The 26,177-nt window shown below is 39.6% G+C and overlaps 1 protein-coding gene across 1 annotated transcript in view; it reads left to right on the top strand.

The window, feature by feature from the left end:
- The window catches only part of LOC131680495 (uncharacterized), a 113,835-nt gene that overhangs the window by 18,766 nt on the left and 68,892 nt on the right, over positions 1-26,177 (top strand). Inside the window, exons 3-4 of the mRNA XM_058961205.1 lie at positions 15,071-15,363; positions 15,435-15,486. Coding sequence (XP_058817188.1) covers positions 15,071-15,363; positions 15,435-15,486 — 345 coding nt within the window. The remainder of the gene's footprint in view (positions 1-15,070; positions 15,364-15,434; positions 15,487-26,177) is intronic.

Raw genomic sequence — 26,177 nt, 5'->3', positions numbered from 1 at the left:
CTGGGTGTGCACCCCACCATGTTCCAGAGAAAATTGATCCTTTGTTGGCATTTCTCTTTCAGATACCTAATGTGACATCCCCAGGCACCTTTAGAGTCGAACCAGACCCCAAGATATTTAAATGTGAAGACCTAATTGATCGTTACACCACGGTGTTCCTAAAACCGTTATTAACTAAAAAAATGACCATAAATTTGGCATACGGCATTCGAAAGATACAGTATCCAAGCATCTTCTCAGTGAATTTCAAAATGATCCATCGAGGGATTCGAGATATATGGCGATTTGAAGTTTTATGATACGTTTCATAAGGCTACCAGCAAACACCCACGGGTTTGGTCCAATCTCTATAAAAAAAAATAGTTGTCTACTTATTTAGTACATGGAATTCGAAAGATATAGTAATCTAGTATATCCCTTGCAAGTTTGAAAATATTTCATTGACGGAATCGAAAGTTATAACGGTTTGGATGTGGTATGCGGTCATAGATGGGTTTTCTACCAGACTTCAAGCGTGAATCCATGTTTGTCCATTGACTATTTAGATCGTTTATACGTGTCGCGACTTTTGAAGGAAAACCTTACCATTTAATTACATAAGTATAATGCACGAAAGGTGTTATTTATATGGTGCACTGAAAAAATATGGAAATAGGGTTGTCTACCAAACCAAACGTTAAATATAATGTGTAAATTAAAAAAAAATAGATGAAAGTTGGAATGTTTACTTCAAAAGGCCATATCTCAATGGTATGTTGCCTGATTCTAATTCTTTTTTCATTATTGAACAGGTAGACGTTTCATCGTTAATTTTCATCAAGAAGAATATAAAATAGAGTTGTCTACATAAATAAATAGATAATATAATTGGTCTCAACTATATGTATTATAATTATTTAGTGATTTTTTTTGTATTAAAAATAGCGGCCCATCAATTTTTATATACTAGTTGATTGCAATTGCTGTTTACTACAAATTATGGATATATGAAATGTTAAAACTAATACAGTCGTGATTCGCTGGCCGCTCAATTTTTAACAGGAGCCGCTTTTTAGTTGGACGTCCGCGCTAGTTGGTCCATTGTCGACATCTGAATGTCAAATTCTCATGTTAAATTCAATTCGACAATCAAACAAACAATAGTCACAGATATGAGCAGATGAACTTGTACTAATAACATCCCCTTTGATCCCCCTAGTAATAACATCCCCCAGTTTTAACATCTGTCAACCCAACCAGCGAATCACGATTGTACAAAATTTCCAACAAAAACCGTATCATAACATAAATTGATCTGAATCAGCAAATACCTTCCTATTTTTGAATATATGTATTGAATTTATGGTTTTATTTTTCCATGATTTATAGTTTGCGTTCGTTGCATTCAACTAATGTATAGAAATTGATAGGTCGTCGTTTTGAATATAAAGATATTTACTAAATAGTGATAATACATATAGTTGAGGATAATTAAGTTGTCTATTGTTTGAAGTAGCCAACTCTATTTTATATTCTTCTTGATGAAAATTAACGATGAAACGTCTACCTGTTCAATAATGAAAAAATAATTAGAATCAGTCAACATACCATTGAGATATGGCCTTTTGAAGTAAACATTCCAACTTTCATCTATTTTTTTTAAATTACACATTATATTTAACGTTTGGTAGACAACCCTATTTTCATATTTTTTCAGTGCACCATATTAATAACATCATTTGTACATTATATTTATGTAATAAAATGGTAAGGGTTTCCTTTAAAAATCGCGACACGTATAAACGATCTAAATAGTCAATGGACAAACATGGATTCACGCTTGAAGTCTGGTAGAAAACCCATCTATGACCGCATACCACATCCAAACTGTTATAACTTTCGATTCCGTCAATGAAATATTTCCAAACTTGCAGGGGATATACTTGATTACTATAGCTTTTGAATGCCATGTACTAAATAAGTAGACAAATATTTTTTGTTCATAGAGATTGGACCAAACCCGTGGGCTACCAGCAAACAGCCTTATGAAACGTATCATAAAACTTCAAATCGCCATATCTCTCGAATCCCTCGATGGATCATTTTGAAATTCACTGAGAAGATGCTTGGATACTGTATCTGTCGAATGCCGTATGCCAAATTTATGGTCATTTTTTTAGTTAATAACGGTTTTAGGAACACCGTGTACACCCATTAATAGAAGCTGGAGTTGCGCCGGCTCACGCTTCCTAGAAAAGACAACCAACTTAGTTTTCTCCGTGGAGAACTCGATACGCAGCTGTAGAGCCCAAGCAGACAAATTGTCCAAGGTATCTTGCAATGGTCCTTGCAAATCGGCAGCTTTGGGCCCTGTAACAGAAACCACCTCGTCGTCTGCAAGTTACCTTAGCGTGCATGAATTGGCAAGACAATCGTCAATGTCATTCACATAAAAATTGTAGAGACTTAGACATGAGCCTTGGAGAAGACCCATGTAGCTAAATAGCGATGTTGTTAAATCGCCATGCGAAAAGTGCATGTGCTTTTCAGACCACACGTTTAGCAAAAAGTTATTTAACATCGGTGAAAGACCATGCTGGTGCAGCTTCTCTGTCAGCACGTTGATAGAAACTGAGTCAAAAGCCCCCTTAATATCCAAGAAAACTGATGCCATCTGCTCTTTGCTAGCATAGGCCATTTGGATTTCTGTAGAAAGCAACGCAAGACAATCGTTCGTCCACCTGCCTTTGCGGAATCCAAATTGTGTATCTGACAGTAAGCCATTTGCTTCAACCCAATTGTCAATGCGAAACAGGATCATTTTCTCAAACAACTTCCGAATACAGGACAGCATTGCAATCGGTCGATACGAGTTTTGGTCGGAGGCTGGTTTTCCTGCGGAGACGCGGTGCGGTTCTGTACCGGGACAGAGTCCGGGCAGATCTTCTTGGTGGAAGTAAATATCCAGCGGTTTGAATATTCTACATTCTCGTTGGTACTGTTTCGGTTATGCATACGTCGAGCCGTACCCCAAAGAGTGCTCATCGCTGTTTCTCTCGTTAACCCGTCGATGAACCAGCGCCAACAACTGCGTTATTTGGCTTTCATTAGACTCTTCATTCGCCTTTCTAACGACGCGTACTGTTGATAGCTAGCGGGTAACCCGTCTTCCCGGAAGGCCTTAAAGAAGGTGGACTTCTCCGCGTTCAGCTCTGAGCACTCTTTGTCCCACCACAGTGTGGGAGACCGTTCTGGGTACTGGTTTAGTCTGAGTTTCATTCGCGCTGATGAGAATCAAGCCAGCCAAAAACCTGTACTCATCTTCCGGAGGAAGTTCTTGAGTGGATTCGATTTTAACGGATATCGCAGTTACGTAACTATTCCAATCAATGTTCCGTGTGAGGTCATACGAAACATTGATTGTTTTCGATGGTCTTGAACCGTTAGCAATTGAAATCACGATAGGCAAATGATCGCTGCCGTAGGGATCGGGGATCACCTTCCACATGCAATCCAACTGTAGCGATGTCGAGCATAGCGATAAGTCCAACGCGCTTGCGCGTGCTGGTGGTGTTGGAATCCGCGTCATTTCTCTCGTGTTTAAGATGGTCATGTTGAAATTGTTGCAAAGATCTTGGATTAATGTTGTCTATTATCATCGTGAAGATAACCCCATACCGTACTGTGCGATTTAAAGTCTCCTAGAACTAGCCGCGGTGCCGGTAACAATTCCGTGATGTTACAAAGCGTTCGGTGCCTTACCGAAACTCTAGGAGGAATGTAGATGGAAGCAATGCAAAGGTCTTCGTCTTTGATAAGAACTTGACAAGCGACAATTTCAATGCCTGGTGTCGAAGGGAGGTAATTCGATTGAAAGAATAGCACTTTTTAATCCCTAAAACTACTCCTCCATAGGGGTTTTCTCGATCCAGACGAAGTATATTAAAGTCGTGGAAGTTGAGATTTATACGGAATTTAACCAAGTTTCACATAATGCGAAATTTTAAAGCATTTAGTAAAAATTTAAAGGAATCGATTTTCGGGAGGATACTTCTGCTATTCCACTGTAGAACAGTGATCGAATCGGTGACCTCGTTCGATGACTTAGCCATCGAAGGATACGATCGCTGCAAGGAGGGCCATTTAGTAGTCAACTGCTTCAAAAATGTATGCACTATAGGGAGAAAACCTATCAGAAGGCTTGTAAGAGGATTAACCCGAAGCAGATTGCTTCGGGTTTAAGGCAGCACTTCCGTTGGATTTATTATATGTTGTTGGCGCGCTCTCAGAGGAGGACATCTTGGGACCCTTGCGAGGTAGTCTAGGGGAGGCAAGATTTTTCCTCTTCCTGGACTCCCCCGGGTTAACGAGAGATGTTCCCTATTGAGGATCATCAGATTCTTGCTCAACGCTAGCCAGATCAGCAAAGGAATTTTCGGACAGGATAGATGGCGAAGCATTCTTTAGCATTTCTGCATAAGATCGCCTCGAACGTTCCTTAATAGAGCGCTTAATTTTATCCCAGCGCTGCTTGTACGCAGGGCATGATTTAAGAGCATGGGAAGGGCCCTCGCAGCAAATACACTTTTCAGTTTCTTTGTCGCAAGAGTCATCCCCATGCTCTCCCAAGCAATTGTCGAATCATTTTTTATTTCCACATAGGTGGCTGTGTGGCCCAACTGCTTGCAATTGCTGCAGCTCATAACCCGCGGTACAAACAGGCGAACAGGTAGGCGAACTTTGTCAAGGAGGATGTAGTTAGGAAGAGAAGACCCAGCAAAGGTCACCCGAAGCGAGCCTGATAGAGAGTAGGTAGTCTTACCTCCCTCGGTGTTTGCGGTATACAATTGTTTGCATTCCCAGATCTTAATCTATTAAAGTGGGGGGTCCTTCAAGCAGCCAACTCTGTGCTCTAACAGTTCTTCGCATTTCAGGCCAGGTTGGGAGACAACCCTGTCGATTTCTGCGGCCATAGCAGGCACGTACGCCTTAAATTCCCTCGTAAAGCGCTCGCCGCAAACAATCACGTTCGCCTGGCCGAGATCATTCACTATAACTCGTATCTTGTTTGCCCGAAAACGTGTTATCTGAGTTACGGCCGGATAGTTAGCAGTCAGATGCCGAGAAAGTTTTAATATATTAACCGGTTTCTCTCCGGTCCGAAAATATACCACCCATGGCCCAGAGGAACCTTCTGGGTACTGCTTTATACGGGGAGCAATGCGAGTGTTAGGGGGGTCAGGGACTTCCATGATTACATCAGATGGTATTTCGTCCTCTGCCATTTAAGCACGAGGGCCGAGCGTTTTATAAACGGGAATGTGTGGATATATTCTTTTATAAGATTACAGTAGAGAGGAGGAAGGGAAAGCAATTATTCGGGTTCTTTGCTAAAAAGATATATTAATTTGAATAACATAGGCTTGAATACAGTTATTTCAAAATTCATCATCTATTTCACCTTTGGTGGTAAGGGGTGATACTTCTGGGTATAAGAGACAGGGGACGGAGGGTGGACAAAGATGGCAGGGAAGAAAGTTATTAACTTTCAGAAATTGTATGACAGGGGGCTTAGACATGAGCCCTGGGGAAGGCCCATGTAGCTAAATCGTGATGTCGATAAGTCACCATGCGAAAAATGCATGTGCTTTTCCGACAACAAATTTAGTAAAAAGTTGTTTAAAGTCGCTGAACGACCATGCTGGTGCAGCTTCTCGGAAAGAATGTTCATAGAAACTGAATCAAAAGCCCCTTTATATCTAGGAACACTGATTCCATCTGCTCTTTGCTAGCATAGGCCATTTGAATTTCGCTTGAGAGCAACGCAAGACAATCGTTCGTCCCTTTGCCTTTGCGAAAGCCAAATTGTGTATCTGACAGTAAGCCATTTGCTCGACCAATTGTCGAGGCGGAATAGGATCATTTTCTCGAACAACTTCCGGATACAGGACAGCATTGCGATCGGTCGATACGAATTGTGATCGGAGACTGGTTTTCCTGGTTTTTGGATGGCGATGACCTTCACTTGTCTGCAATTGTGTGGGACAATGTTAGCCTCAAGAAACTTATTAAATAAGTTCAACAAGCGTCTCTTGGCAGAGTCTGGCAGATTCTTCAACAAGTTAAATTTGATTCTGTCTGGCCCTGGAGCTTTATTGTTACACGACAAGAGAGCAAGTGAGAATTCCACCATCGAAAAAGGTGTTTCGTTCGCGTTATCGTGAGGGGACGCGGCGCGGTAGATCTTCTGTGCCGGAGCGGAATCCGGACAAACCCTGCTTGGCGAAATCGAATATCCAACGGTTTGAATATTCCACGCTCTCATTAGTACTGTTTCGGTTTCGCATACGTCGGGTTGTTCCCCAAAGAGTGCTCATCGATGTTTCTCTCGTTAATCCGTCGACGAACCGGCACCAATAACCGCGTTTCTTGGCTTTCATCAAACTCTTCGCTTGTCTAACGTCGCGTACTGTCGAAAACTAGCGGGTAACCCGTCGTTCCGGAAGGTCCTAAACGCTGCGGCCTTCTCTGCGTACACGTCTGAGCACTCTTTATCCCACCAGGGATTGGGAGAACGTTTTTGTATGTTCGCGCCGGGTACTGGCTAAGTCTGAGCTTGATTCGCGCTGTCGAGAATCAAGCCATCCAAAAAGCTGTACTCTTCCTCTGGAGGAAGTTCTTGGGTAGATTCGATGTTGTCGGATATCGCGGCCGCATAGCTTCTCCAATCGATATTTCGTGTGAGATCATCAGTGTTTCAAATAAACCGCACATTTCACACCAAGGAGCCTGTTTTCAAAGGAGCGGTGGACACCAATCATTGTTATGCACGTTTCTGGGAGTGAGTAAAAAAATCAAAGCAATCCAAGTGGGTTTTGACTCTTAGTTTTTCACTCCTGGTTTTGGCTCCTCCTGTCCACTCCGGTTTGTGATTCTTGTTCTGTCGCCGCTTATAGACCTAATTTAATTCAAACTTTGTTAACAGGTCTTCAAAATTTGTTTGATTTCTGAATTATCCCAGCAGAAGGTACAGGGTGCGCCAGCTGGAAGTATCCTTTTGAACATTGGACAACTCCGCCATTTTTTAGCCGTTTTCACAAGTAAATCAGCTTTTTAGTACATTTTTTGCCATTTATTATAAACCAGGTTTAGAATACAGATATACACAAAAAGCAGCTCTTTTGCGGGCATTTTGCATGACATTGGACAGCATGTCGGGCTTAATCGCAGCAATTTCAATTCGTATATTAAAATATCTTTGAAAAAATAAGGACCGATGATTGTTTTGGAGCACACTCCGGCCCAAACAGTTACTTTCTGGTCGTGCAGTGGTGTTTGATGTATAACGTGTGGGTTCTGTGTCCCCCAAATTCGACAATTTTGTTTATTTATTCGGTCGGAAAGGGTGAAGTGAGCCTGCCATATTTTTTACGATAATCACGCACAGTTTTCACTATTGAACGATCGTTTTCAATGTAAAGCGCTACGATTTCAGTGCGTTCTTTTGGTATAAAACGACTTATAGCTAAAATGGCACTAAATGATGTTTCAGAATTGTGGTTATATGTCAAAATCGGCTGGAAATGGCGGAGTTGCTCAATGTTGAAATAGGATACATCCAGATGGCGCACCCTGTATATATTGAAACAAGTCAGTTGTTTTCAATTTAATTTTCTTTAACAAATATATTATTATAACAATAATAACGGGCAAACATATCTCAAATCCGGTGTAAAAATGTTTCTGCTGAAGTGATGAAATCCAAAAGTTTAAATGCATAGTGGAAGGTTGCAAAACAGGTGTACTATTTATTACAGCAATGGCCTGAGCCTAGCCTAGTACGCTAACAATTGAATGCTGACCTTCGAGGTCTATCGAAAAGAATCTTTTGCCATGAACTGTACTGCCGTTCTACGCCCAATTGTCCCATGTTGCAAAACTGGCAACTGAGAAAAACGCGATTGAAGATGAAAATTGTATTAGCCATCTGGAGGGATACGGTGTAACAAATAAAGCTTTATTGTCCAAAATTACGTTCATGACAATCGTTTTCATTATAATCAGTCCAGTGTTTTATTATAGAGATTCAATTAACGTTAGTTTTTAAGAAAAATGTTAAGTGGAACTGTTATGCCGAGAAATCGAGCGGAAACCGGAAAGTTCTACGCATATCAGTCCCATAACGATCTATGTAAACGATGCTCATAACTCATTTTTTTACAAAAGTGTATGTCGTGAGTTTTTCTGTTACTCGGGAGATTTGTTGCTTTATCAAAATTGGACATAGGGTAAAGTACCTATTTTTACACTATTTAGAAGGGTACCTCACAAGATCATTAATTACTCTGCCTACACTCGATGGAGTGCATTAATTTGGCATTCACAACCTTGCTTCGTTCTTAAGAACCAATCTAATAACACAAATGGCCTAAAAACGATGAAATGCTAGTGTTTGATCGCAACTAAAGTTCCAATCGAATGCTCCAATTGTCGCCCTACCATTTGATCCAATTTGTTGAAGAAAGATAGCCAACGCTGCACTAACCAACGGCTTCAAATGGGTAGCGTGATAATAGAAACATTGCGAAAATAGGCTCATTATCCTAGATGCGTTCGCCATGTTATGCAAGCGACGATAGTAATGAAGAGCTTTACAGGATTGTTCTCACTGCTGTGATTAATATTGCCACTGCCATTTTTAATGATCCTGTATTTTTCCATCAATTTTTTCAGTGCCCGACATCTAGCGTAATGTACTTCTTAACTAAACGCTACGTGATTATTTTTTTATTGCGCACTTTTTGGGATTTTTGTTAGTGGGACAGTTATGCGTAGAATATCAACAATGGGACAAACAGACTTGGTATTTTTCACGAAGTCTTCGAACAAACTTTATGATTTGGATGTGTTTTCTAAAAATATACATCAAAAAGGACTGTTTGGTTAAAAAAAGTGAAAATGACCAAAAAGCAACATGGGACAATTATGCGTAGAACGGCAGTGTACCAAGGATCTGTTTTGCTTTTGTGCTTGATGAAATGAAAATTGAAAATTTAAATGGAGCTCGGGCTTTTAAACTGTATGCTGCAATTATAATCTAGTAACCTGTTTTCACTCCTTGGCGGTTTTCACTCCTCAGGAGCCAAAAAAACCATGAGTGATGAAATCATGGATTTTAATGATTTATCAAACTATGGTTTTTTCAACGCATGCTGATTGGAGTGATTTTTGAAACACTGGAGGTCATACGAAATATTGATTGATTCCAATGGTCTTGAGCTGTTGGTGATCGAGACTACGATCGGCAGATGGTCGCTACCGTGGGGATCAGGGATTACCTTCAACGCACAATCTAACTGTAGCGAGGTCGAGCAAAGGGATAAATCTAAGGCCTTAAAGAAGAATATGATGATAAGCGATCATAAAGGCAACCCCATTCCGCACCGTGAGAGTTAAAGTCTCCTAAAACAAGTCGCAGTGCAGGCAGGGATTCTATGATGTCATGTAGCCGGTGGTGCCCAATCGCGGAGTTGGGGGAATATATATGGAAGCTATGCAAAGATCTTTGCCTTTGATTGTTACATGACAAGCGACAATTTCAATGCCTGGTATTGAGGGAAGGTTAATTCTGTAGAAGGAATAGCACTTTTTGATCCCCAAAAGTACTCCTCCGTAGGTGGTATCTCGATTCAAGCGAATAGTATTAAAATTGTGAAAGTTAAGGTTTATATCGGAAGTTAATCAAGTTTCACATAAAACGAATGCATCGCATCTCAAGCTATTTATTAAAAATTTGAAAGAATCTATTTTTGGGGTGATACTTCTGCAATTCCACTGTAGAACAGTGATCAAATCCGTGACCTCGTTCGATGAGTTAGCCATCGAAAGATACAATCGCTGAAAGGAGGGGCCATTTCGCAATCAACTGCTTTAAAAATGTTCTTACTGTAGGTAGGAGAGCTAACAACAGACTTTTAATAGAATCAGTTATATTGAAAGTTTTGTTTATCCAGTCCACAATGACCGAGAGTTTGATAATTCCAGTGCCGCGATTATTCTCGAACTGAAACAGAGGAACACTTGGGATTTTTGAAGTTCCAGAAAGTGCTGGGAACTCCTTCTCTGAGTTTAATTCTCCGAGATCAGCAGTTACTTGCTTCGGCTTGGTTGCAACACTTCCAAGAGATGTCACTTTTGGAGCCCCGTCTAAGGACACCTTCTGGCCTTTACAAGGAACTTTAGGAGAGGAAATGTTCCTCCTCTTCCTATAACTTCTAGGCACCCTAGTAGATGTTCCCTCTTGTGGGTGTTCAACTTCGTCCTCGTTAGGAGGCAAGTGAGCATAGATGTTTGTTGAGGTTGATGGCGTAGCTTTCTTTGGCATTGCTGCGAAAGAACGTTCGGATCGTCCCGCAAGGGAACGTTTTAATTTATCCCCGCGTAGTTTGTACGCGGGACATGCCGAGATATCATGCAGAATCTCTGCACAGTAAGGACACTTCTCAGCATTCTTACTGCACGAATCATCCATATGATTCTCACCGCATTTTCCACAGCGGGCCTTATTGCTACAATGGGTGGCTGTATGACTCAATTGTTTACACTTTGTGCAATTCGTGACCCGCGGTACAAACAGACGCACAGGCAGACGAACCTTGTACAAGAGCACGTAATTTGGCAAAGCGATACCAGCGAAGGTCAACCGATAAGAGTTTGATTGGGGGTACGTTTTTGAACCATCCCCCGCAACTACTACTGAGTGCAAACGCTTGCACTCTAGTATTTTCACTGGCTGAAGTAAGCGGTCTCTAAAACGGCCAACCCCGTACTCCAGCAGATCCTCGCATGTCAAACTCTCATCGGTGACAACGCCTTCAGACTGTACTTTTACAGCTGGAATATACACATAGTAGTCCTTCGAAAAGTGCTCGCAGCAAGCAATATCGTTTGCTTGCTTTGAATTAGCCAATACGACCCTAACCCTGTCTGAGCGGACCTTTCTTATTTCGGTCCCAGCCGAGAACCGTTCCGTCAGGTCTTTCGAAATCTGTAATAGATTCAGCGGTTTTGTTTTGGGCCGAAAGAAGACCACAAAGCCCCCGGTCGAGAGCTCTGGATATTGTTTGGGTCGGGGGAGAGCCTTGGGAGTCGATTCGACCTCCATTTGACCGTCCGGGGAGGGAGCCATCGACACCGTCGACACACGTGGTTAGCACCCGCGGACGGGAATAAACCTTAAATGTGTCAAAAGAGTTAGATTTTACTTATCCGTAAATTTGTTTCCCACGACGCACCAGTCCAGCTTATATAGCTGGCTATTGTTCAATCCTCACTATGCGAACAAAAGGCTGAGGAATGCGGCCTAACGGTTATCACACGCACAAAAGAAGAAAAAAGTCCAAAACCTCACAGTTTATCAATAAATAGTTGCAGATAAGTTTCTTCCATAAAAGCACTGCCGGTCAGTGGGAGATGGATTGTAAAAACACAAACACACACGGACCCTCCCTTGAGAATTTTCTGCACACGGGCCTGTCCAATACAAGTAAGGTTAAGGCCTACATAATCGAAACAAAACATATCGATAGCCCTTCAATGTGCATGAGAAAGTTATTTGTTGAGAATCTGCGAAAATGGTTGAATTTCTCGCCTCGCAGTGCTGTTCTACTTGTTCATTTTCTGGCATTATTATTCGTTTCATCTTTATTATATGATTGTAAATTATTATTAGGAAACTGAACTGAAACAATATTTGAACTCACCTAGGTATCCAAAACCGATTTATTTATCTCCGTGGAATGGCTCATATAGATCTTGCTGCATACATACTGGGCGCGGTACCCGACCAATCCTAAAGATGTTCTCGTCTGTAAAACTATATTTGTTTCCTTCGGCCCCAACAGAGATGTACGCACTTACTTTGTTGTTATTATTGAACATAATTTCATTGAAAAATCCCGTGATCATTATACATTCAGGCAAACAATTAATTCTGGCTGTAATTATGAAAATATTTCACGCTCGAATATAAATTGTAAAACAGGGTACGCTAGAGACATGCACAGTACCGAAAACGAAAAGTAAATTTATGGGAACTTACCAAGCTGTACCATTCGATACATGCATAATGTGTGCTACAAAATTGAAATTGTTAGCATATCTTGTGTCTCTAATGCACTGATGCAGCAACTGTAGATTATTTGTTTGTGGAGATGTGCATTTAGCCGACAAAATAAATAACCATTAGAGAGCAATCGGTTTTTTGGCTCAGCTGCCAATATACGATACCATTCCACTTGCTGTTTGTCTACTGGTAATAGTCCATGTTCGATCCTTCATTGCATTATGGCAATAGCTTGTCTATATGAAACCAGTTTTTGTATAACCACAGATGCAAAACTATAGGCAATGTAATTTATCGCAGATTAACCTCAAACATGTGTTTTCACAGTTTTACAGGTTATTCAATTAAAATAAATCTTACTGCAAATAGCTCTGGGATTGATAAAATATTTAAAAGCCACTGCTGCTATTTCATCTATTTCAGGAGCATGAACCATAACAAATTGATACGTGTTGCATTGCGATAAAACTTCGATCGGCATTCAATATGATATAGCAGATAGCAGGTATAAAAAACAGCTTTTTTCTTAAATTCAATTCATGATAAGAATGACTGAAGAATTTTCCGAGTATAACCAGTATCCACAAGCTTCTGCTTGATAGAATTAACAGCAATGCAGTAAAGGATGAATAAAGTATCTTCAGTATTTTCCACATCGCAGAATAGCTCATCGTCGTCGGTATGCTACTCTGTTCCATTTGCAACAAGTGCGACTATGTATTAAAGCCACAATTCCAACAGTTTAAAGGATAATTTCTGATGGTGAAGAGTAGCAAACGACCGAAACGTAATCCAACCAGAAGGTGCACGACGACGCAATAAGGACTATCCCTTGTCTATCGTCGACCAAGGAATTGATTTAATCTTTAGCGAGATGCATAAAAAACGCAACTTGGCTCCGCGTTTCATACCTACTTATTCAGCATAACATGGACCAGGGCACCGAAATGCTTCCGCAATTAATGCGAGGCGTACGAATTAAACTTCGTAATTAAACGATTTGAGATTAAGCGTCAAATGCTCGCCTTGGCAAAGGGCAAAGAGGAAAATTTCCATTTCAATTGAAATTAAATTCCGCATTCATGAAAATGTGAAATCATAATTGAAACTTTCCGGTGGTGATGAATTCAATTTGGATCAGACGAAATGCAAACAGTGAACTTGAATAGGTTACAGCGGACGTTGCTTGCTTTAACTTATTATTCTGCATATTGTCCTTCGTTATGTCAAGTGTCTGGATTATTCGTTCCAAAACTGTTCGTCGGCAGCCGCAGTTTGTGCACACACAGTCTTCTAAGATCCCTTCGAGTTGGTCAACTTCAACTTCACCTTGTATTTGAGAAGCACTGCAGGAGTGTTTCTTTTCAATGCAATAAAAAAAGTTATGATCAAATTTGAATAAAATGATAATTGACAATACTGAGACGCTGACGCACTTCTAACCACAAGCCTCAAAATTAGTCGTAACGCTATTTTGAGTTGATATATATCCCTTGCTCTCCAACAGACCCGTAAAGTAAATGTTAAAATCAAACAGTATGCATGATGCGACGCACATACATCGTCAGAATGAGAAAACTGTGCTTGTTTTTTAATGGATGATTTAAATATTTTTGACCGCAACACCATTTATCTCTGCATATGTTTAGAGTTTCAAACCCCTGGCATGTACACGCAGAAAGTTTTATAAAGCTTGAACTTGTAGTTAGTCGATGAACCACGAAAAATAAAAAAAAACTTGAGTTTCGGAAAATGGCTTCATAAAAACCGAAAAATCTTATATTTTACTGTAAAATTCAATCACTTTTGTCCAAAATAATAGGGAAAAATTTTTTTTTTAGATTTCTGTAGTTTATCGACAGGCTACACATATTGTGCATTCTCATAAAAAAATCAAGCCAATTGGTTGATTAGTTTTTGAGTTATCGTTCTCGCTAATGTGAAAAATGCGATTTCAAGAAAAACGCTATTAAAGGTTGTCCCACATCAAATTGCATCACGGAAAAAAACGCTGTAGAAAATGACTAATTGGGTATTTTCTCTTGAACATTTGGGTAGAAGTAGTTTAAAGTGTATTGTTTACACTGTATTTTTATCGCTGTTCGTTTTTCGAAAATGCACGAGGAATGCATGGCTGTTTAAAACAAAAGAAGTTCAGCGAGGCCACAAAGATTGCGGGAGACTGTTCTAGAGATTCAATACTAAAAATTAAACGGATAAAGAAGAAGTCGATTTTTTTGCCCATTACACCAGACGCTCCCCTTAATTAATGCCCTTAATTACTACTTACGCTAACCTAACGTACCGTCATGTCAAATTGATTAATATGTTAAGCAAATGGTAAAATTTAAAAGTTCGTCACTAGTGCGCAAAGCAAATTTGTATTTAAAATGATGATCACGGTTTTTCTTACTGAAATGTTCTCAGTGTCATAGGTAGGTCCGTGCTTCTTCTGTCTGTTTCCCCACAAAATTACATCAAAATATTACTTCGAGAGGGGGCTCGCTGTGCTGTTATCGCACCTCTTTTTTGCACACGAGTTTCCGCTGTTAACTCGGAGTCTCGGAATTTATGCTTTACTTGATCCATGAAATGGCTCAACCTTTGAGTAATTTAGCTCCCGAACTGCCTCTTGCTTTCCGTCATCCTCTCCATCTATTAATCCGTTTAGATACTCTGCGTACATAAGCCAAGGTCCACTCGGATTTTCCCCAGCGCTAAATTACCGCAAGTCGTTTCGTTCTGGTTTCTGGAAGGTCAATTAGCTCCCAGCTTGATCACGATCTACTCGAGTGATTCCCGTAGATGAACACTGACTGAAAGTTCCCCGACCCCAGAATTCCTCCCGAAACCGATAAACGATACCTTGAGCCATTTAACTCGCAGGTTTATCGGTATCCCTAGTCGTGCTAATGTCCGTTTCGTGAGCCAATAAGCTCCCAACTTTGTCTCGATATACTCGGATAGCCCCCGGCGGTGAATCTACCATACTGTGACAGTGAATTCCCTTGCGACGGATCTTCCTCGATACCGACGATCGTTTTCGTGAGCTACCCGCTTCGTCGTGATCTACTCGATATAATTCCCAGCAGTGGATCTAGCCTAATCATGAGCCACCCGGTAGGGTGTCAAGGTCGGCTCGATGATTTCATGTGGGGAGTGACGACTGGTACATCCGTGCTTCGACGACCCCCAACCAATGCATCAACGTCAACTATGCGAACTAGTTCCAGGTGGTCTAGCCTACTCCACGGCGATCGGTAAAGCGCACTAATTAGAACTGTCAGCTCTGGACATTGGATCGTTGATATCTTCTTTATTTCCTCTGCAGTTCCACTAATATCCTCGCGACTACTCTACTGACGAGTCTCGTCGCTCTGGAAGTATGTGAGCAGCGAAAAGAATCTGATTTACGATCTTGTATGACATTTAATGGAGCCAGCTGTTTATCGACAAATTTTCAAGCGTTTTTTCAACAAGAGCCTTATACCACAACAAGTCACTACCGCCACCAGTTTAACTCCTTCTCTAGGACGACGGGCCCAGATGGCGTTCCCTCGATTTTTGTCAAAAAGTGTATCAGCAGTTTTCTTGGACCACTTCGGCGAGTCTTCGAGCTATCACTAATTACTGGAACATTCCCTTCCTGCTGGAAAGCAACGCACATGTTTCCAGTTCATAAATAAGGAACCAAATCAAACATTGATAATTATCGGGGAATCACGTGTTTCAAAACAATTAGAGCTGGTTATTTTAGACCCTATTTACTTTCACTGCAACACTACATTGAAGATGAACAACACGGTTTTATATCTAAACGATCGAACACGACTAACCTGCTTTCGTTCATAACATATGTACTCGATGGATTCGCTGATGGATTGCAAACCAATGCTATTTACATGGATCTAGCTGCGACCTTCGACATAATCAACCATGATATCACAAAACCGAAGCTGGACACACTCTTTGTCTATCCTTAAATGTAACTAGGCTAAGAACTGCCATTGGGGCCAAGAGGTCTATTGATGTTGATACAACAAAATAAACAAAATTGATGGTTTCCACCTCCTTTCTACTATTGCGCATCTCTTGTCTGCACTTAGTGCCGATAGTCCGCTTTACAATTCCTCGAAGTTGTAACAGTCGAAGAACACGTTCTCCAGCATTTCATCCACACCCTCGCTCTCCAGGCTGAAGAGTTAAGGTGCGTGACCGAACCAATGAAGACACTTCCTGCAGCAGCCGTGTGGGTGGCTGAACCGATTAGTACAAATTTTAAGTGAGCGCTATAACGCCTCCATAAGCTGTTATCGAAGCTTGAGATCATAGGATTTCTTAATCTGGAATTACGAGTTGAAGAGTTTGGTAACACAGTAAAATTCCATGTAAACTGGTACCACCACGATGTCCAAACGATTTAATAATTATTAAAATGGGTGCAACATTACTCGGATTACCGAGTCTTGCACTATGAACGTTAATGATACCGCGAGAAAAGGCAGACCGAATGACCCTCAAGTTGTAGCGCAACGGACAACGCAAACAATATTTCATCTGCGTCAAAAAATTTCGATGGACGGACATGTTAGTGTCACTTTTTATTTTTCTTAAATGAAAAACATAAAAGACCTACGGCTCCTTTATGCTAACGCGTTGAGCCATGTCAAATGATCTGTTGGAATACCGGTTTGAATCCACCCAATGGACAATGGTACCTTTCTCATTTATCCCAACTATTCTTCCATGGCAGATTATGTTCAACATAATTGTGGGAATGTCTATTACATTATTTTAATAATAAACACGTATATAAAAGCGCACGATAGCAAAGAACCTGATGAGCTACATGTCGATGCTGACCCACTTGGAACACAAAAAAATAATATTTAATTCATTAAGTCAGCATTACTTTAATATTGTCTTCAAGTTCTTTTATTTTATAATGCTGCATAATGGGATGGTGAGAAACGTGGGATGAGGCAGGGGGGGGGGGGGGGGGTGTTTGTGATTTACTTGTATGATGTTGTACCAGTTTATGTGAGAATCACTCACGAGTTTTTTCGTTCTCAAACTCCGCATCCACATTTAGAATTATACAAACATAGTAAATTATGTATCAACTGCCTAAAGACTACACACCATGGAAAGAACCACACAAGTGTCTCATAAAAATATTGCCAGAGGAAGAATCATACCCTGCTTTATCTACCTGTATCCTCCACATTACTCGCAACGGAAGCTCCATCACACATGTAACCCGTGGCAGTTACAATCCTCCAACAGCAGTCGCGGCTTGCAAACCAAATGCCGCATCCTGCGTCCATTATACAAATAAGATACTTCGTTGGCACTTCGGTCGGTTGATCGGTTTCGCTGTCATCACCATCGGTACTTGCAGGTCCGGTACAGTCGCACCTCCCTTCATAACCTCTCAAACAGTCACACTAGTTCCAACGAATGATGACACAGTATTACTATTCACCGCACTCGTTAAAGTTCGTGACGATCATGGATAAACCCAACTTACTCGTGTTCTTTGTGACAGTGGATCACAGTCTAATTTTATTTTCTTGCGTTAAGACGCAGAAAAGTCAATGTTCCATTGAACGACATAGGCCAAAGCATTGTCAACGTGCGTTGTACAGTGTCAGTGTTAATGAAAGATCCGTGAACATCTACCATTGTCGGATCCACAATTCAATGTGACCCAAGGCATTGATCTCATCGTTAGTGCAAAGCTGTTTTCCATGGTCCTGATAGTCGAACAAATCACATTCCGCGACCAACACAAGTTCTACAGACAACCAGCTGGGGATACATCATAGCTGGAAAGATTTATACCAATACACCTTCACCAGTCACGTACGTTGTTTCTACCTTTAAAGCTCTGGACGATTAAGTTAGGACATTATGGGAAGTGGAGAATTTTGACCACAGCAAAGCTTTCCTCCGATGATCTGCAATGCGAAACTTATTACGTGAGTTACTCCCCCCAAGACGTGGTCCGTCTACCCTTACGCCAAAAATGCTCTCGATCAACAGAGAAACATGGCCAACGGCCGTTTGAAGGTTCACCGCGTTGGAGAATCGATTCAGAGGTGGCACTCTTTAGCAACGTTCAATTCATGAAAGAATATGAACAGCTATGCCACTTAGAGGATGTTCCGACTCACGACGCGTTGCCCTAGTTCTTCTTGCCTCATTACGCAATCCCTCGTCTCGATTCTTCAACTACCAAAGTCAGAGTTGTTTTCGACGGATCTTCCAAGAGTAGTGACCATTATTCGTTGAATAACCTTCTGATCACAGGTTCACCAGTGCAGGTCACTCTGTTACTCATCATTCTCAATTTTCGAATGCATCGTTATGTGATGATAGCGGATATCGAAAAAATGTCGGACAGGTCATTGTACACCCTGATGATAGGCCACTTCAGTAAATCCTCTGGCGCCAGCTGGAGTGGGAGCAAATTAAACCGTATCTCCTGAATATCAACCTCCTCTGCACCATTGCTTGCTAGTAAGATTGTAACCCAGCTTGCAGAAGATGACGGGCAAGGACATTCAGCTGGCAGCACTTGTCGGTTAAACAAGGGTTCTATGTGGACGATTTGAGGGGCAACTCATAAACACTAGTAGAAACAGGACATCAGTTGATCAACCTACTCAACCGAGGTGGTTTTCCTTCCGAAAGTGCAGAGTTTGATCGTGAAACACGGAATATTGTGGAACTTGGCCAGTTTCTTTTATTTAGAACTCCTGTCCTTAGGTAGTTTCCAACTGAGAATACACAACTTTCAACACTCCAACAAGCGACAAATAGCGTTGCTCTTTCTAAAATGTCTCGTGGGACCAAAAGTAGCATGTGCTACAATATTTCTACAGCAGTAACGACAAGAGAGTTTTTGTTGGGACGATGAACTTTCAGAAAAACTGCAGTCTTGGTGGCTGTTCTTTCGAGCATCAGTATTCCACGTTTGGAACCTGGGTAGTCAGTTAGCCAATATCGATCGATGTTCTGGACTGATTCTACTATCGTGTTTCATTGGATCACCTCACCACTTTCTACTTGGAAAGAATTCGTGTCAATCTCATCAGAAATCCAACGACTTACTAAAGGCTCCCAGTGGCGGCACGTCCCTACCATAGACAATCCAGTAGATTGCTTATCACGTGGATAAGAACCCCTCATGTTTCAAGACGCTCTTCGGTGGAATAGGCCACATTTCCTGTTGGTGGCACCGGATGGTTGGCCAGATTCGATTACAGTATTGTCACCATTCATGGTCGAACAGCAAACGGATGAAGGCAAACCGACATGCATTGTGGACATGTTCCTAATTGTTCCTTTCTCAACGCATATTCGAAACTTGCTTCCTTGCCAGGGTCATAGCATACTACCAGCGAATCGCAACTAACTGCAGATCAACAAAATCGAAAAGCAACAGCTAACGGTACACGAATACGATGATGCACTGAAAACTCTTTTCCGCCTTTCTCTGAAGACAATATTTCAAGTGGAACTTCAATATATGCAGGGCAAAGGTTAACTTGAGGGATTTCTATTAAAATCCTACCAGGAACCTTTATCCAAGTCTATGTTCTGACCGGCAACGTATCCAGGGCCGTATTTCCAGATCTCCAGAGACATATGATAGCCGTTTCCCGATGGTATTGCCAGCATATCATCATCTCTCAAAATTGATCGCCAAATCAATACAACACCAAACATTCCATACCGTATCAAAGCAGCTCCTCGCAATCATCAAGCAGTGCATCTCGCCAGTTCGTGGTAGGGATCTTGTTCGAAGAACAGTCCGCCTGACATGCTTCCATTGCCGTCCAAAACCAAGCGATCACTACGTGACACTACTACCTGCAGTTCGCAGTACGACTGCAAAAGTGTTCGAGCATTTGAGGCTGGACCTCTGTGGGTGGTTTTTCGTTTGACAAATTGTGAGAAGAGGCACTTCGGTAAAAGTTTGGATCGGAGTGTAGGTGTATTTCATTGTAAAGGCCATTTTGTACTAGACGCTGGATCGTCAGCAGCAGCGTGTGTCAAATTTTAGAATAGATTAGATTTTATTTATTTGAAGTGGTCCCTTTAACCTATTGTCATTCGGGACCACTATGTATAGATAACGGTACATTTCATTTATTTACATTTCATTTTATAATATTTTCACTGGATAAGCTAACTTTTGCACTTTCTTCAGACTTTACTGATGTTTGCAATCGATTGAGCTGTCTTCATTCCTTTTTTGATCCAACGTTTCTTCAGGGTCTTCAGGATGCCCCTGATTGTCGCACAGTGGCACGAAGTTGGTATATCTATGTTTTTGAAAATACCCATATGGAGACGCCCTGTAGCTCATAAATCTCCTTAAAAATTAATTGCCTAAACAACATCATATTTCTGAAAAATTTGTGATTTTTACTAGTGTTGTTAACCATTTCTGCTATCCGATGAGATTGACTACTATGATTAATGCTTATATTAACCCTTTAACGACCAACGCATTCAAATGGGTTTATATAGAAGAAGTCGAAAAAATGAAATATGGAATATCAAAACTGATAGCAGGAATGGATTCAGCGACCCAAAATTAGTTAAAACCCCAAGTTTTAGCCACATAGACCAATTTTTATAATTTTGTCACAACTTTGTATGAACAAGTGTCACTCCCAAGTAACAAATTTAGTTTTATGGTACACTTGAACATATCTTCAAAATTAGCTCCATAAAACCGAACATAAAACCAATTACTCTACAACACTGCTTCAAGACAACCATAAACCCCTCTTAAGACGAAAAAGGCCCATTCTTAAGATGGTTCTCAAGAGTATTTTCCAAGGTTTTCTTAAAACTTTTAGATCTTATCAATATATTCTTATAGTGGTATTCAAGAGCTGTTTAAAACTAATATAAGACTACCATAAGTCTTGATAGTTTTATGATATTCTTCAAGAACACTTCTAGTGCGCTATGAAACTGCTTTGTTAGATAGAGAGGTTGGTGTATAGATGAAAAGAATAAGCTTGGGAAAAATTATATCCATCATATGATGTTCCCTTACCAAAATGGATACAAATAAAAAACGATAATATAAGTGGCCAGCTTTTTAAGCTCATGATTGAGAAAATTTGCATGCGATTGCCAGTTTTCCGATAATATGCAGTATAAAAGTGCGAAAAATTCAACGCGCCGTCAAACAATCTCTAAAACATTGATTTTGATAAAAAATATTAAAAATATTCAATAGTATGTGTAATTGTTCATAATTGTCATATTTTGGATTAAACGCGTGCATAAACATTTTTCTAGTTCAGAAATGCATTTCAATCAGTGAGAATCAGTTCAGTATATGAAAAAAAAGTTTTTATTTTGATTCTTATGCTAATGGCTACCATTTCGAAGCGGTCAAAATTATCCACGACGCCATTACTTGTCACTGGATTTAACTGAAACCGTCATAAGATCTTATTAAAACTAATTATTCTTGCTCAAGAGTAATAGGAGTTTTTCAAGATCGTGATAAATACATTCTTATTTATGATAAACTTGAAGAAGAGCTGTTGGACTTGAATAAAACTAATAGGAATTTTTCAAGACAGAAAGGTTAGATGGAAGATCGTCATAAATCCAGTCTATTTAACATTGAAAATGCCAATGTTGAAATAAAAATGCCTATGATTAATGATTATGGTAATCACAATTCCGTCTATAAGTTTTTGATTTATTTCAACAACGCATGTTAAATAGAGCTATATGAACAACTAACATCTCGCTATATTAGCAGCACCTACAAATCTGTAAAGTTAAATGATTAATTTATAATTATCGAGTTTGCTGTTTATACATGATTGAGTTACATGTCACGTCTTCTCCGTTGGGGTACGTCACATATCCCGTCAGTCGTTACAGTTTGTTTCTTTATTATAGAACGCTCTTATGCAAGAGTATTTTCACTTCGTTTAAAGCTTTAAGGAGGTTTTATGGTAGCATTCATAAGATACGTTAGGCTTCAACAAGAATGTCATAAAGCTATCTTTTGGTTTTAAGGAGGTTGGAAAGCGATGTCTTAAAACTGCTTAAAACTGCTCATAAGACTAATTACTCTTATGAAAAATGTAGTTTTATGGATATTTCTTCAAGAGTTCTTGAAGCACTCTTAAACCCCGCCAAGCACATAAAACTAATTGCCCTTTTCATAAGCAATGTTAAAACCAGATTCACTATGTAATGCCTTGATAAAACTACCATAAAACCTAAATAAAACCAATTAGCATTTGGATTGTTACTTGGGCTGTGTGCCGTGCTGATACCAATGAGGACGAGAATAAGTACGATGGTCATCATCACTGTATTTTGGTTTTTATGTTCTTCTGTGTGTGCATCCTGGGTTTGGATTATTGTTATGAGTTGGTTCCCGTGGACTTCTGCGGTGTGTCAAATCGTTAGTGTTTACATTATACTCTGTGATAACAGTACCTCGTCCCCTGGTGCGTATCGCGAAATCAAGAAGAAGCGGAAACAGTTCGTTGAACACTTGAAGTCCAGTAAGTGGGTCAAGGAATACTTAGAAACCTAGAAAGAGGCATCGAGTTCCAGTTCATTCGTTTAAACATCACCTCGTCCGCATCATAACATAATTGTCGTATCACTTCAACGATCCGCATGGCTGTTGTGCAAGGTGAAGGCCTCCAGGCCTTTGACTCCTCTGTCAAATGACCCAGATACCTGTCTGCGCTCATTCCTGCACATTTTCTCATAGGAGAGTCAACTTTCTGTCTCCCTAACCCAGAACTTTCAAACATCCCCATTATTCGCGTCTCCCATTTCTAGGAAACTCATAGGGTTATCAACGATGTCTGGAAGCGTTGGTCGAAAGAATATATTAGCCTTCTGCATCAAGGACCAGCCAAATGGAGAAAAACCGACCGTCTTAAATATTACATCAATGGTCTTTCATAAAAAGGACAACACCTCACACAAATGATGGCCTCTTGGGTATGTTGTTGCACTCTTCCCTCTCGCTTAAGACTGGTGAAAGTACGCACTCAAGCTGGTATTCGCCGACGAGCTACGACGAAACTTTGTCTGTTTGCCTATGGAGGATGCTTCAAAACGAAATTTCAACGGATACTTCTTGTTCAATGACGACCTCTCATAATGTTGATTGAATGTTGCTCTTCAACGGGGGCCGGGATGTTACAGCTTATACTAAGTCTTTCTGAAAAGTATAAATCTATATATATATATATATATATATATATATATATATATATATATATATATATATATATATATATATATATATATATATATATATATATATATATATATATATATATATATATATATATATATATATATATATATATATATATATATATATATATATATATATATATATATATATATATATATATATATATATATATATATATATATATATATATATATATATATATATATATATATATATATAATATATATATATATATATATATATATATATATATATAATATATATATATATATATATATATATATATATATAATATATATATATATATATATATATAGATATGCGATCATGGGTTGTATACCTGAAAATAATTCTCACTCTGCTTTCAAACTTGCATACTTACCTGTAGTACTATTCGAGATTTGACAGCTAACAAAGTTCTCACATAAACACAATACATGCAATGTAGACGGGAAACGAAAAAGAATTAAAATAGTTTACTCACTCATTACTATTTATTCGAAACGTATATTTTGTAAGTTTTGTTCCGATACCCTTAACGTTCTGCAAGTACCATTAAAAGGCTAGAAGTAGACGGCCAGAAACCCGCAGTATCGCCAACAAGAAATGTTATGCATAAAATTTATTCTTTCAAGATAACAGCAAAAAACTTGATTTATTTCACAGTATCCAGGACCGGAATTGTTTCACAGTATCTAGGTCCAGATATTGCCTCAAAAGTCTATCGCATATGTTCATATTGCAACCAGTAAAGATTCCAGTAATATCATTGCACTAACCTGTTATTGCAGAAAATTTTCAGAAAAGTTTATGGAATTAGAAGGTCAAGTTCTGACAGGAGTATTAGCACACTGGCTAAGTTTATCTTTATATAATCGTCTATGAAAGAATTTTCCATTAGAAAAATACGACTTGCATTTTTTCTCATAGCCAGCATAGGCAACCCTCAGTACATTTCCAACATGCAAAAGGGTTTACATCACTGGTGTGGACTCCCCCATAACAAATTGAAGTACGAAAGCAATTTATAACATTTGTTCTGATTTTATTCCAAATAGCCTGCGGTGTGAAATGTGTATGCAGCGGAGAGTACACTGTTGCCTCGTTGTTCACATTACACAGGAAACGAATTTATACTTCGTCGTTTTTCTTATCATAATGGATCATGATGAAGATGCAAGCGCCAAGGGGTAATTGGGAATTATTCCTCGTCATCCGTATAAACATTGTCGGAACAGCTAGCGAACTAAGTGTAGACAACCTACTGTGTATTCAAACGTTCTTCATCGTTACTTAGATGAAACGAACTAACGAGACTCCATGGGATCCACTTACTACTTTTGCTCATTTATGTGCCCGTTTGCCGACAGAATTTTTTCGGATTCAATGTGTACTGAAAAATGACCGCTCGAAACTGTTTCGTTTGATTTTTATTTCCTTTTTGAACTCCAAAATTATTGAAACGCAGTACTTCCTAGTTAAAGTGCTTTGATCAACCCACTTTTCAGAGATATTTATCACAAAAAAAACGAAAAAAGGGAAATGGCCGCACATAAAGTGCACACTTGGTGTGATGGTGAATGCCGTAGACAGGTCTGGGTGGAGTGAAAATTATTTCCATAAATTGGTTCCATTCTTCTGCTGCGCAAAAATCGCTCTCGTGCGGGAAAGCCTCAAGGATAATTTGCACATTTTGTCGCGCTTGGCTCGGAAACGCTGAATGCTCATCCAGCGACACATGCACCCGGTAGGATTCGGTTGAGTGAGCAATGATAATGGGGTAGTGAAATCAATGTTTATTTTCTGATCGGATAGTTCAAGCGGCATATTCAATGCAGGGGTGCTTTGAAGTTTATTTTTAGTAATTGAATGTTAGCTGGTTCGCTTTTTCATAATACTATGTTCCAGCAATCTGATAAGTTTTATGTAGTGTAAATTGTTTACAGATGCTTTGGTATGCTTCATGGTTCCAGTACCGTCTTTACTCATGGGCTCACTGGGTCTGTGCCCACTGATTTTGGAGGCATCGCCCGGAGGATATATATAAGCTCATACTATCACCTATATTTGAAGAAAATTACACTCGATTACTTGCAACTCTTTAGTGCGCTGCTAAAGCTGGAAGAAATTTGTATTTGAAGTTTATAGCTCAAAGTTTATATTGGCATTGTTTTATCCGAGCGGAATGATACTAGCGCAAGAAAACGCGGCACAGCAAGACCAGGATGGCATTGAAACAATTCAAGCGTCGCTCAAACATTTCGATTTAAGTTTTAATTTATTTTAAGCAAAAACAATTATGTGCTTTGGACTAATGGTACACAAAGTTCGGAAGGGATCGAACCGTAGCACTGTGGTTCCAATTCTTAAGAACTGCGGTCATAAATATATTCAGTGCCAATTTCAATGACAAAATACATGATATCTCGTGAATCAATTCATAGATCAATTCGCAATTTTGGAATGTTGCTTGGAATTATAATTGTTAGTCAAGGAAAGAATTTTACCAAATTTTGCCTACCGTAAAAATAAAAAGTCTCGCATAATTGAAAACACCCTCGTTAGAGTATTTTAAAAAGAAGTAACATTTCATAGTTTCACATTTGTATGCAACTTGGATCTTGTAAATATCCATATCGCATAACCGCTACGGTATTTCTCAAAAAATGCGAACTCGAGAATATCATAGTCCAAAATGCCGGAATTTTAAGTTTTTTATTAAAACTAAGAAACTTAGCCTTATCATGTCTTTAAATTTTTTTTCGTATTTTGTGGAACACTTTTTTGTTAAAACAAATA

Source organism: Topomyia yanbarensis, chromosome 2 (genome assembly GCF_030247195.1).
Source record: "Topomyia yanbarensis strain Yona2022 chromosome 2, ASM3024719v1, whole genome shotgun sequence".
Taxonomy (NCBI): domain Eukaryota; kingdom Metazoa; phylum Arthropoda; class Insecta; order Diptera; family Culicidae; genus Topomyia; species Topomyia yanbarensis.
This window is presented reverse-complemented; position numbering and strand designations above follow the sequence as displayed.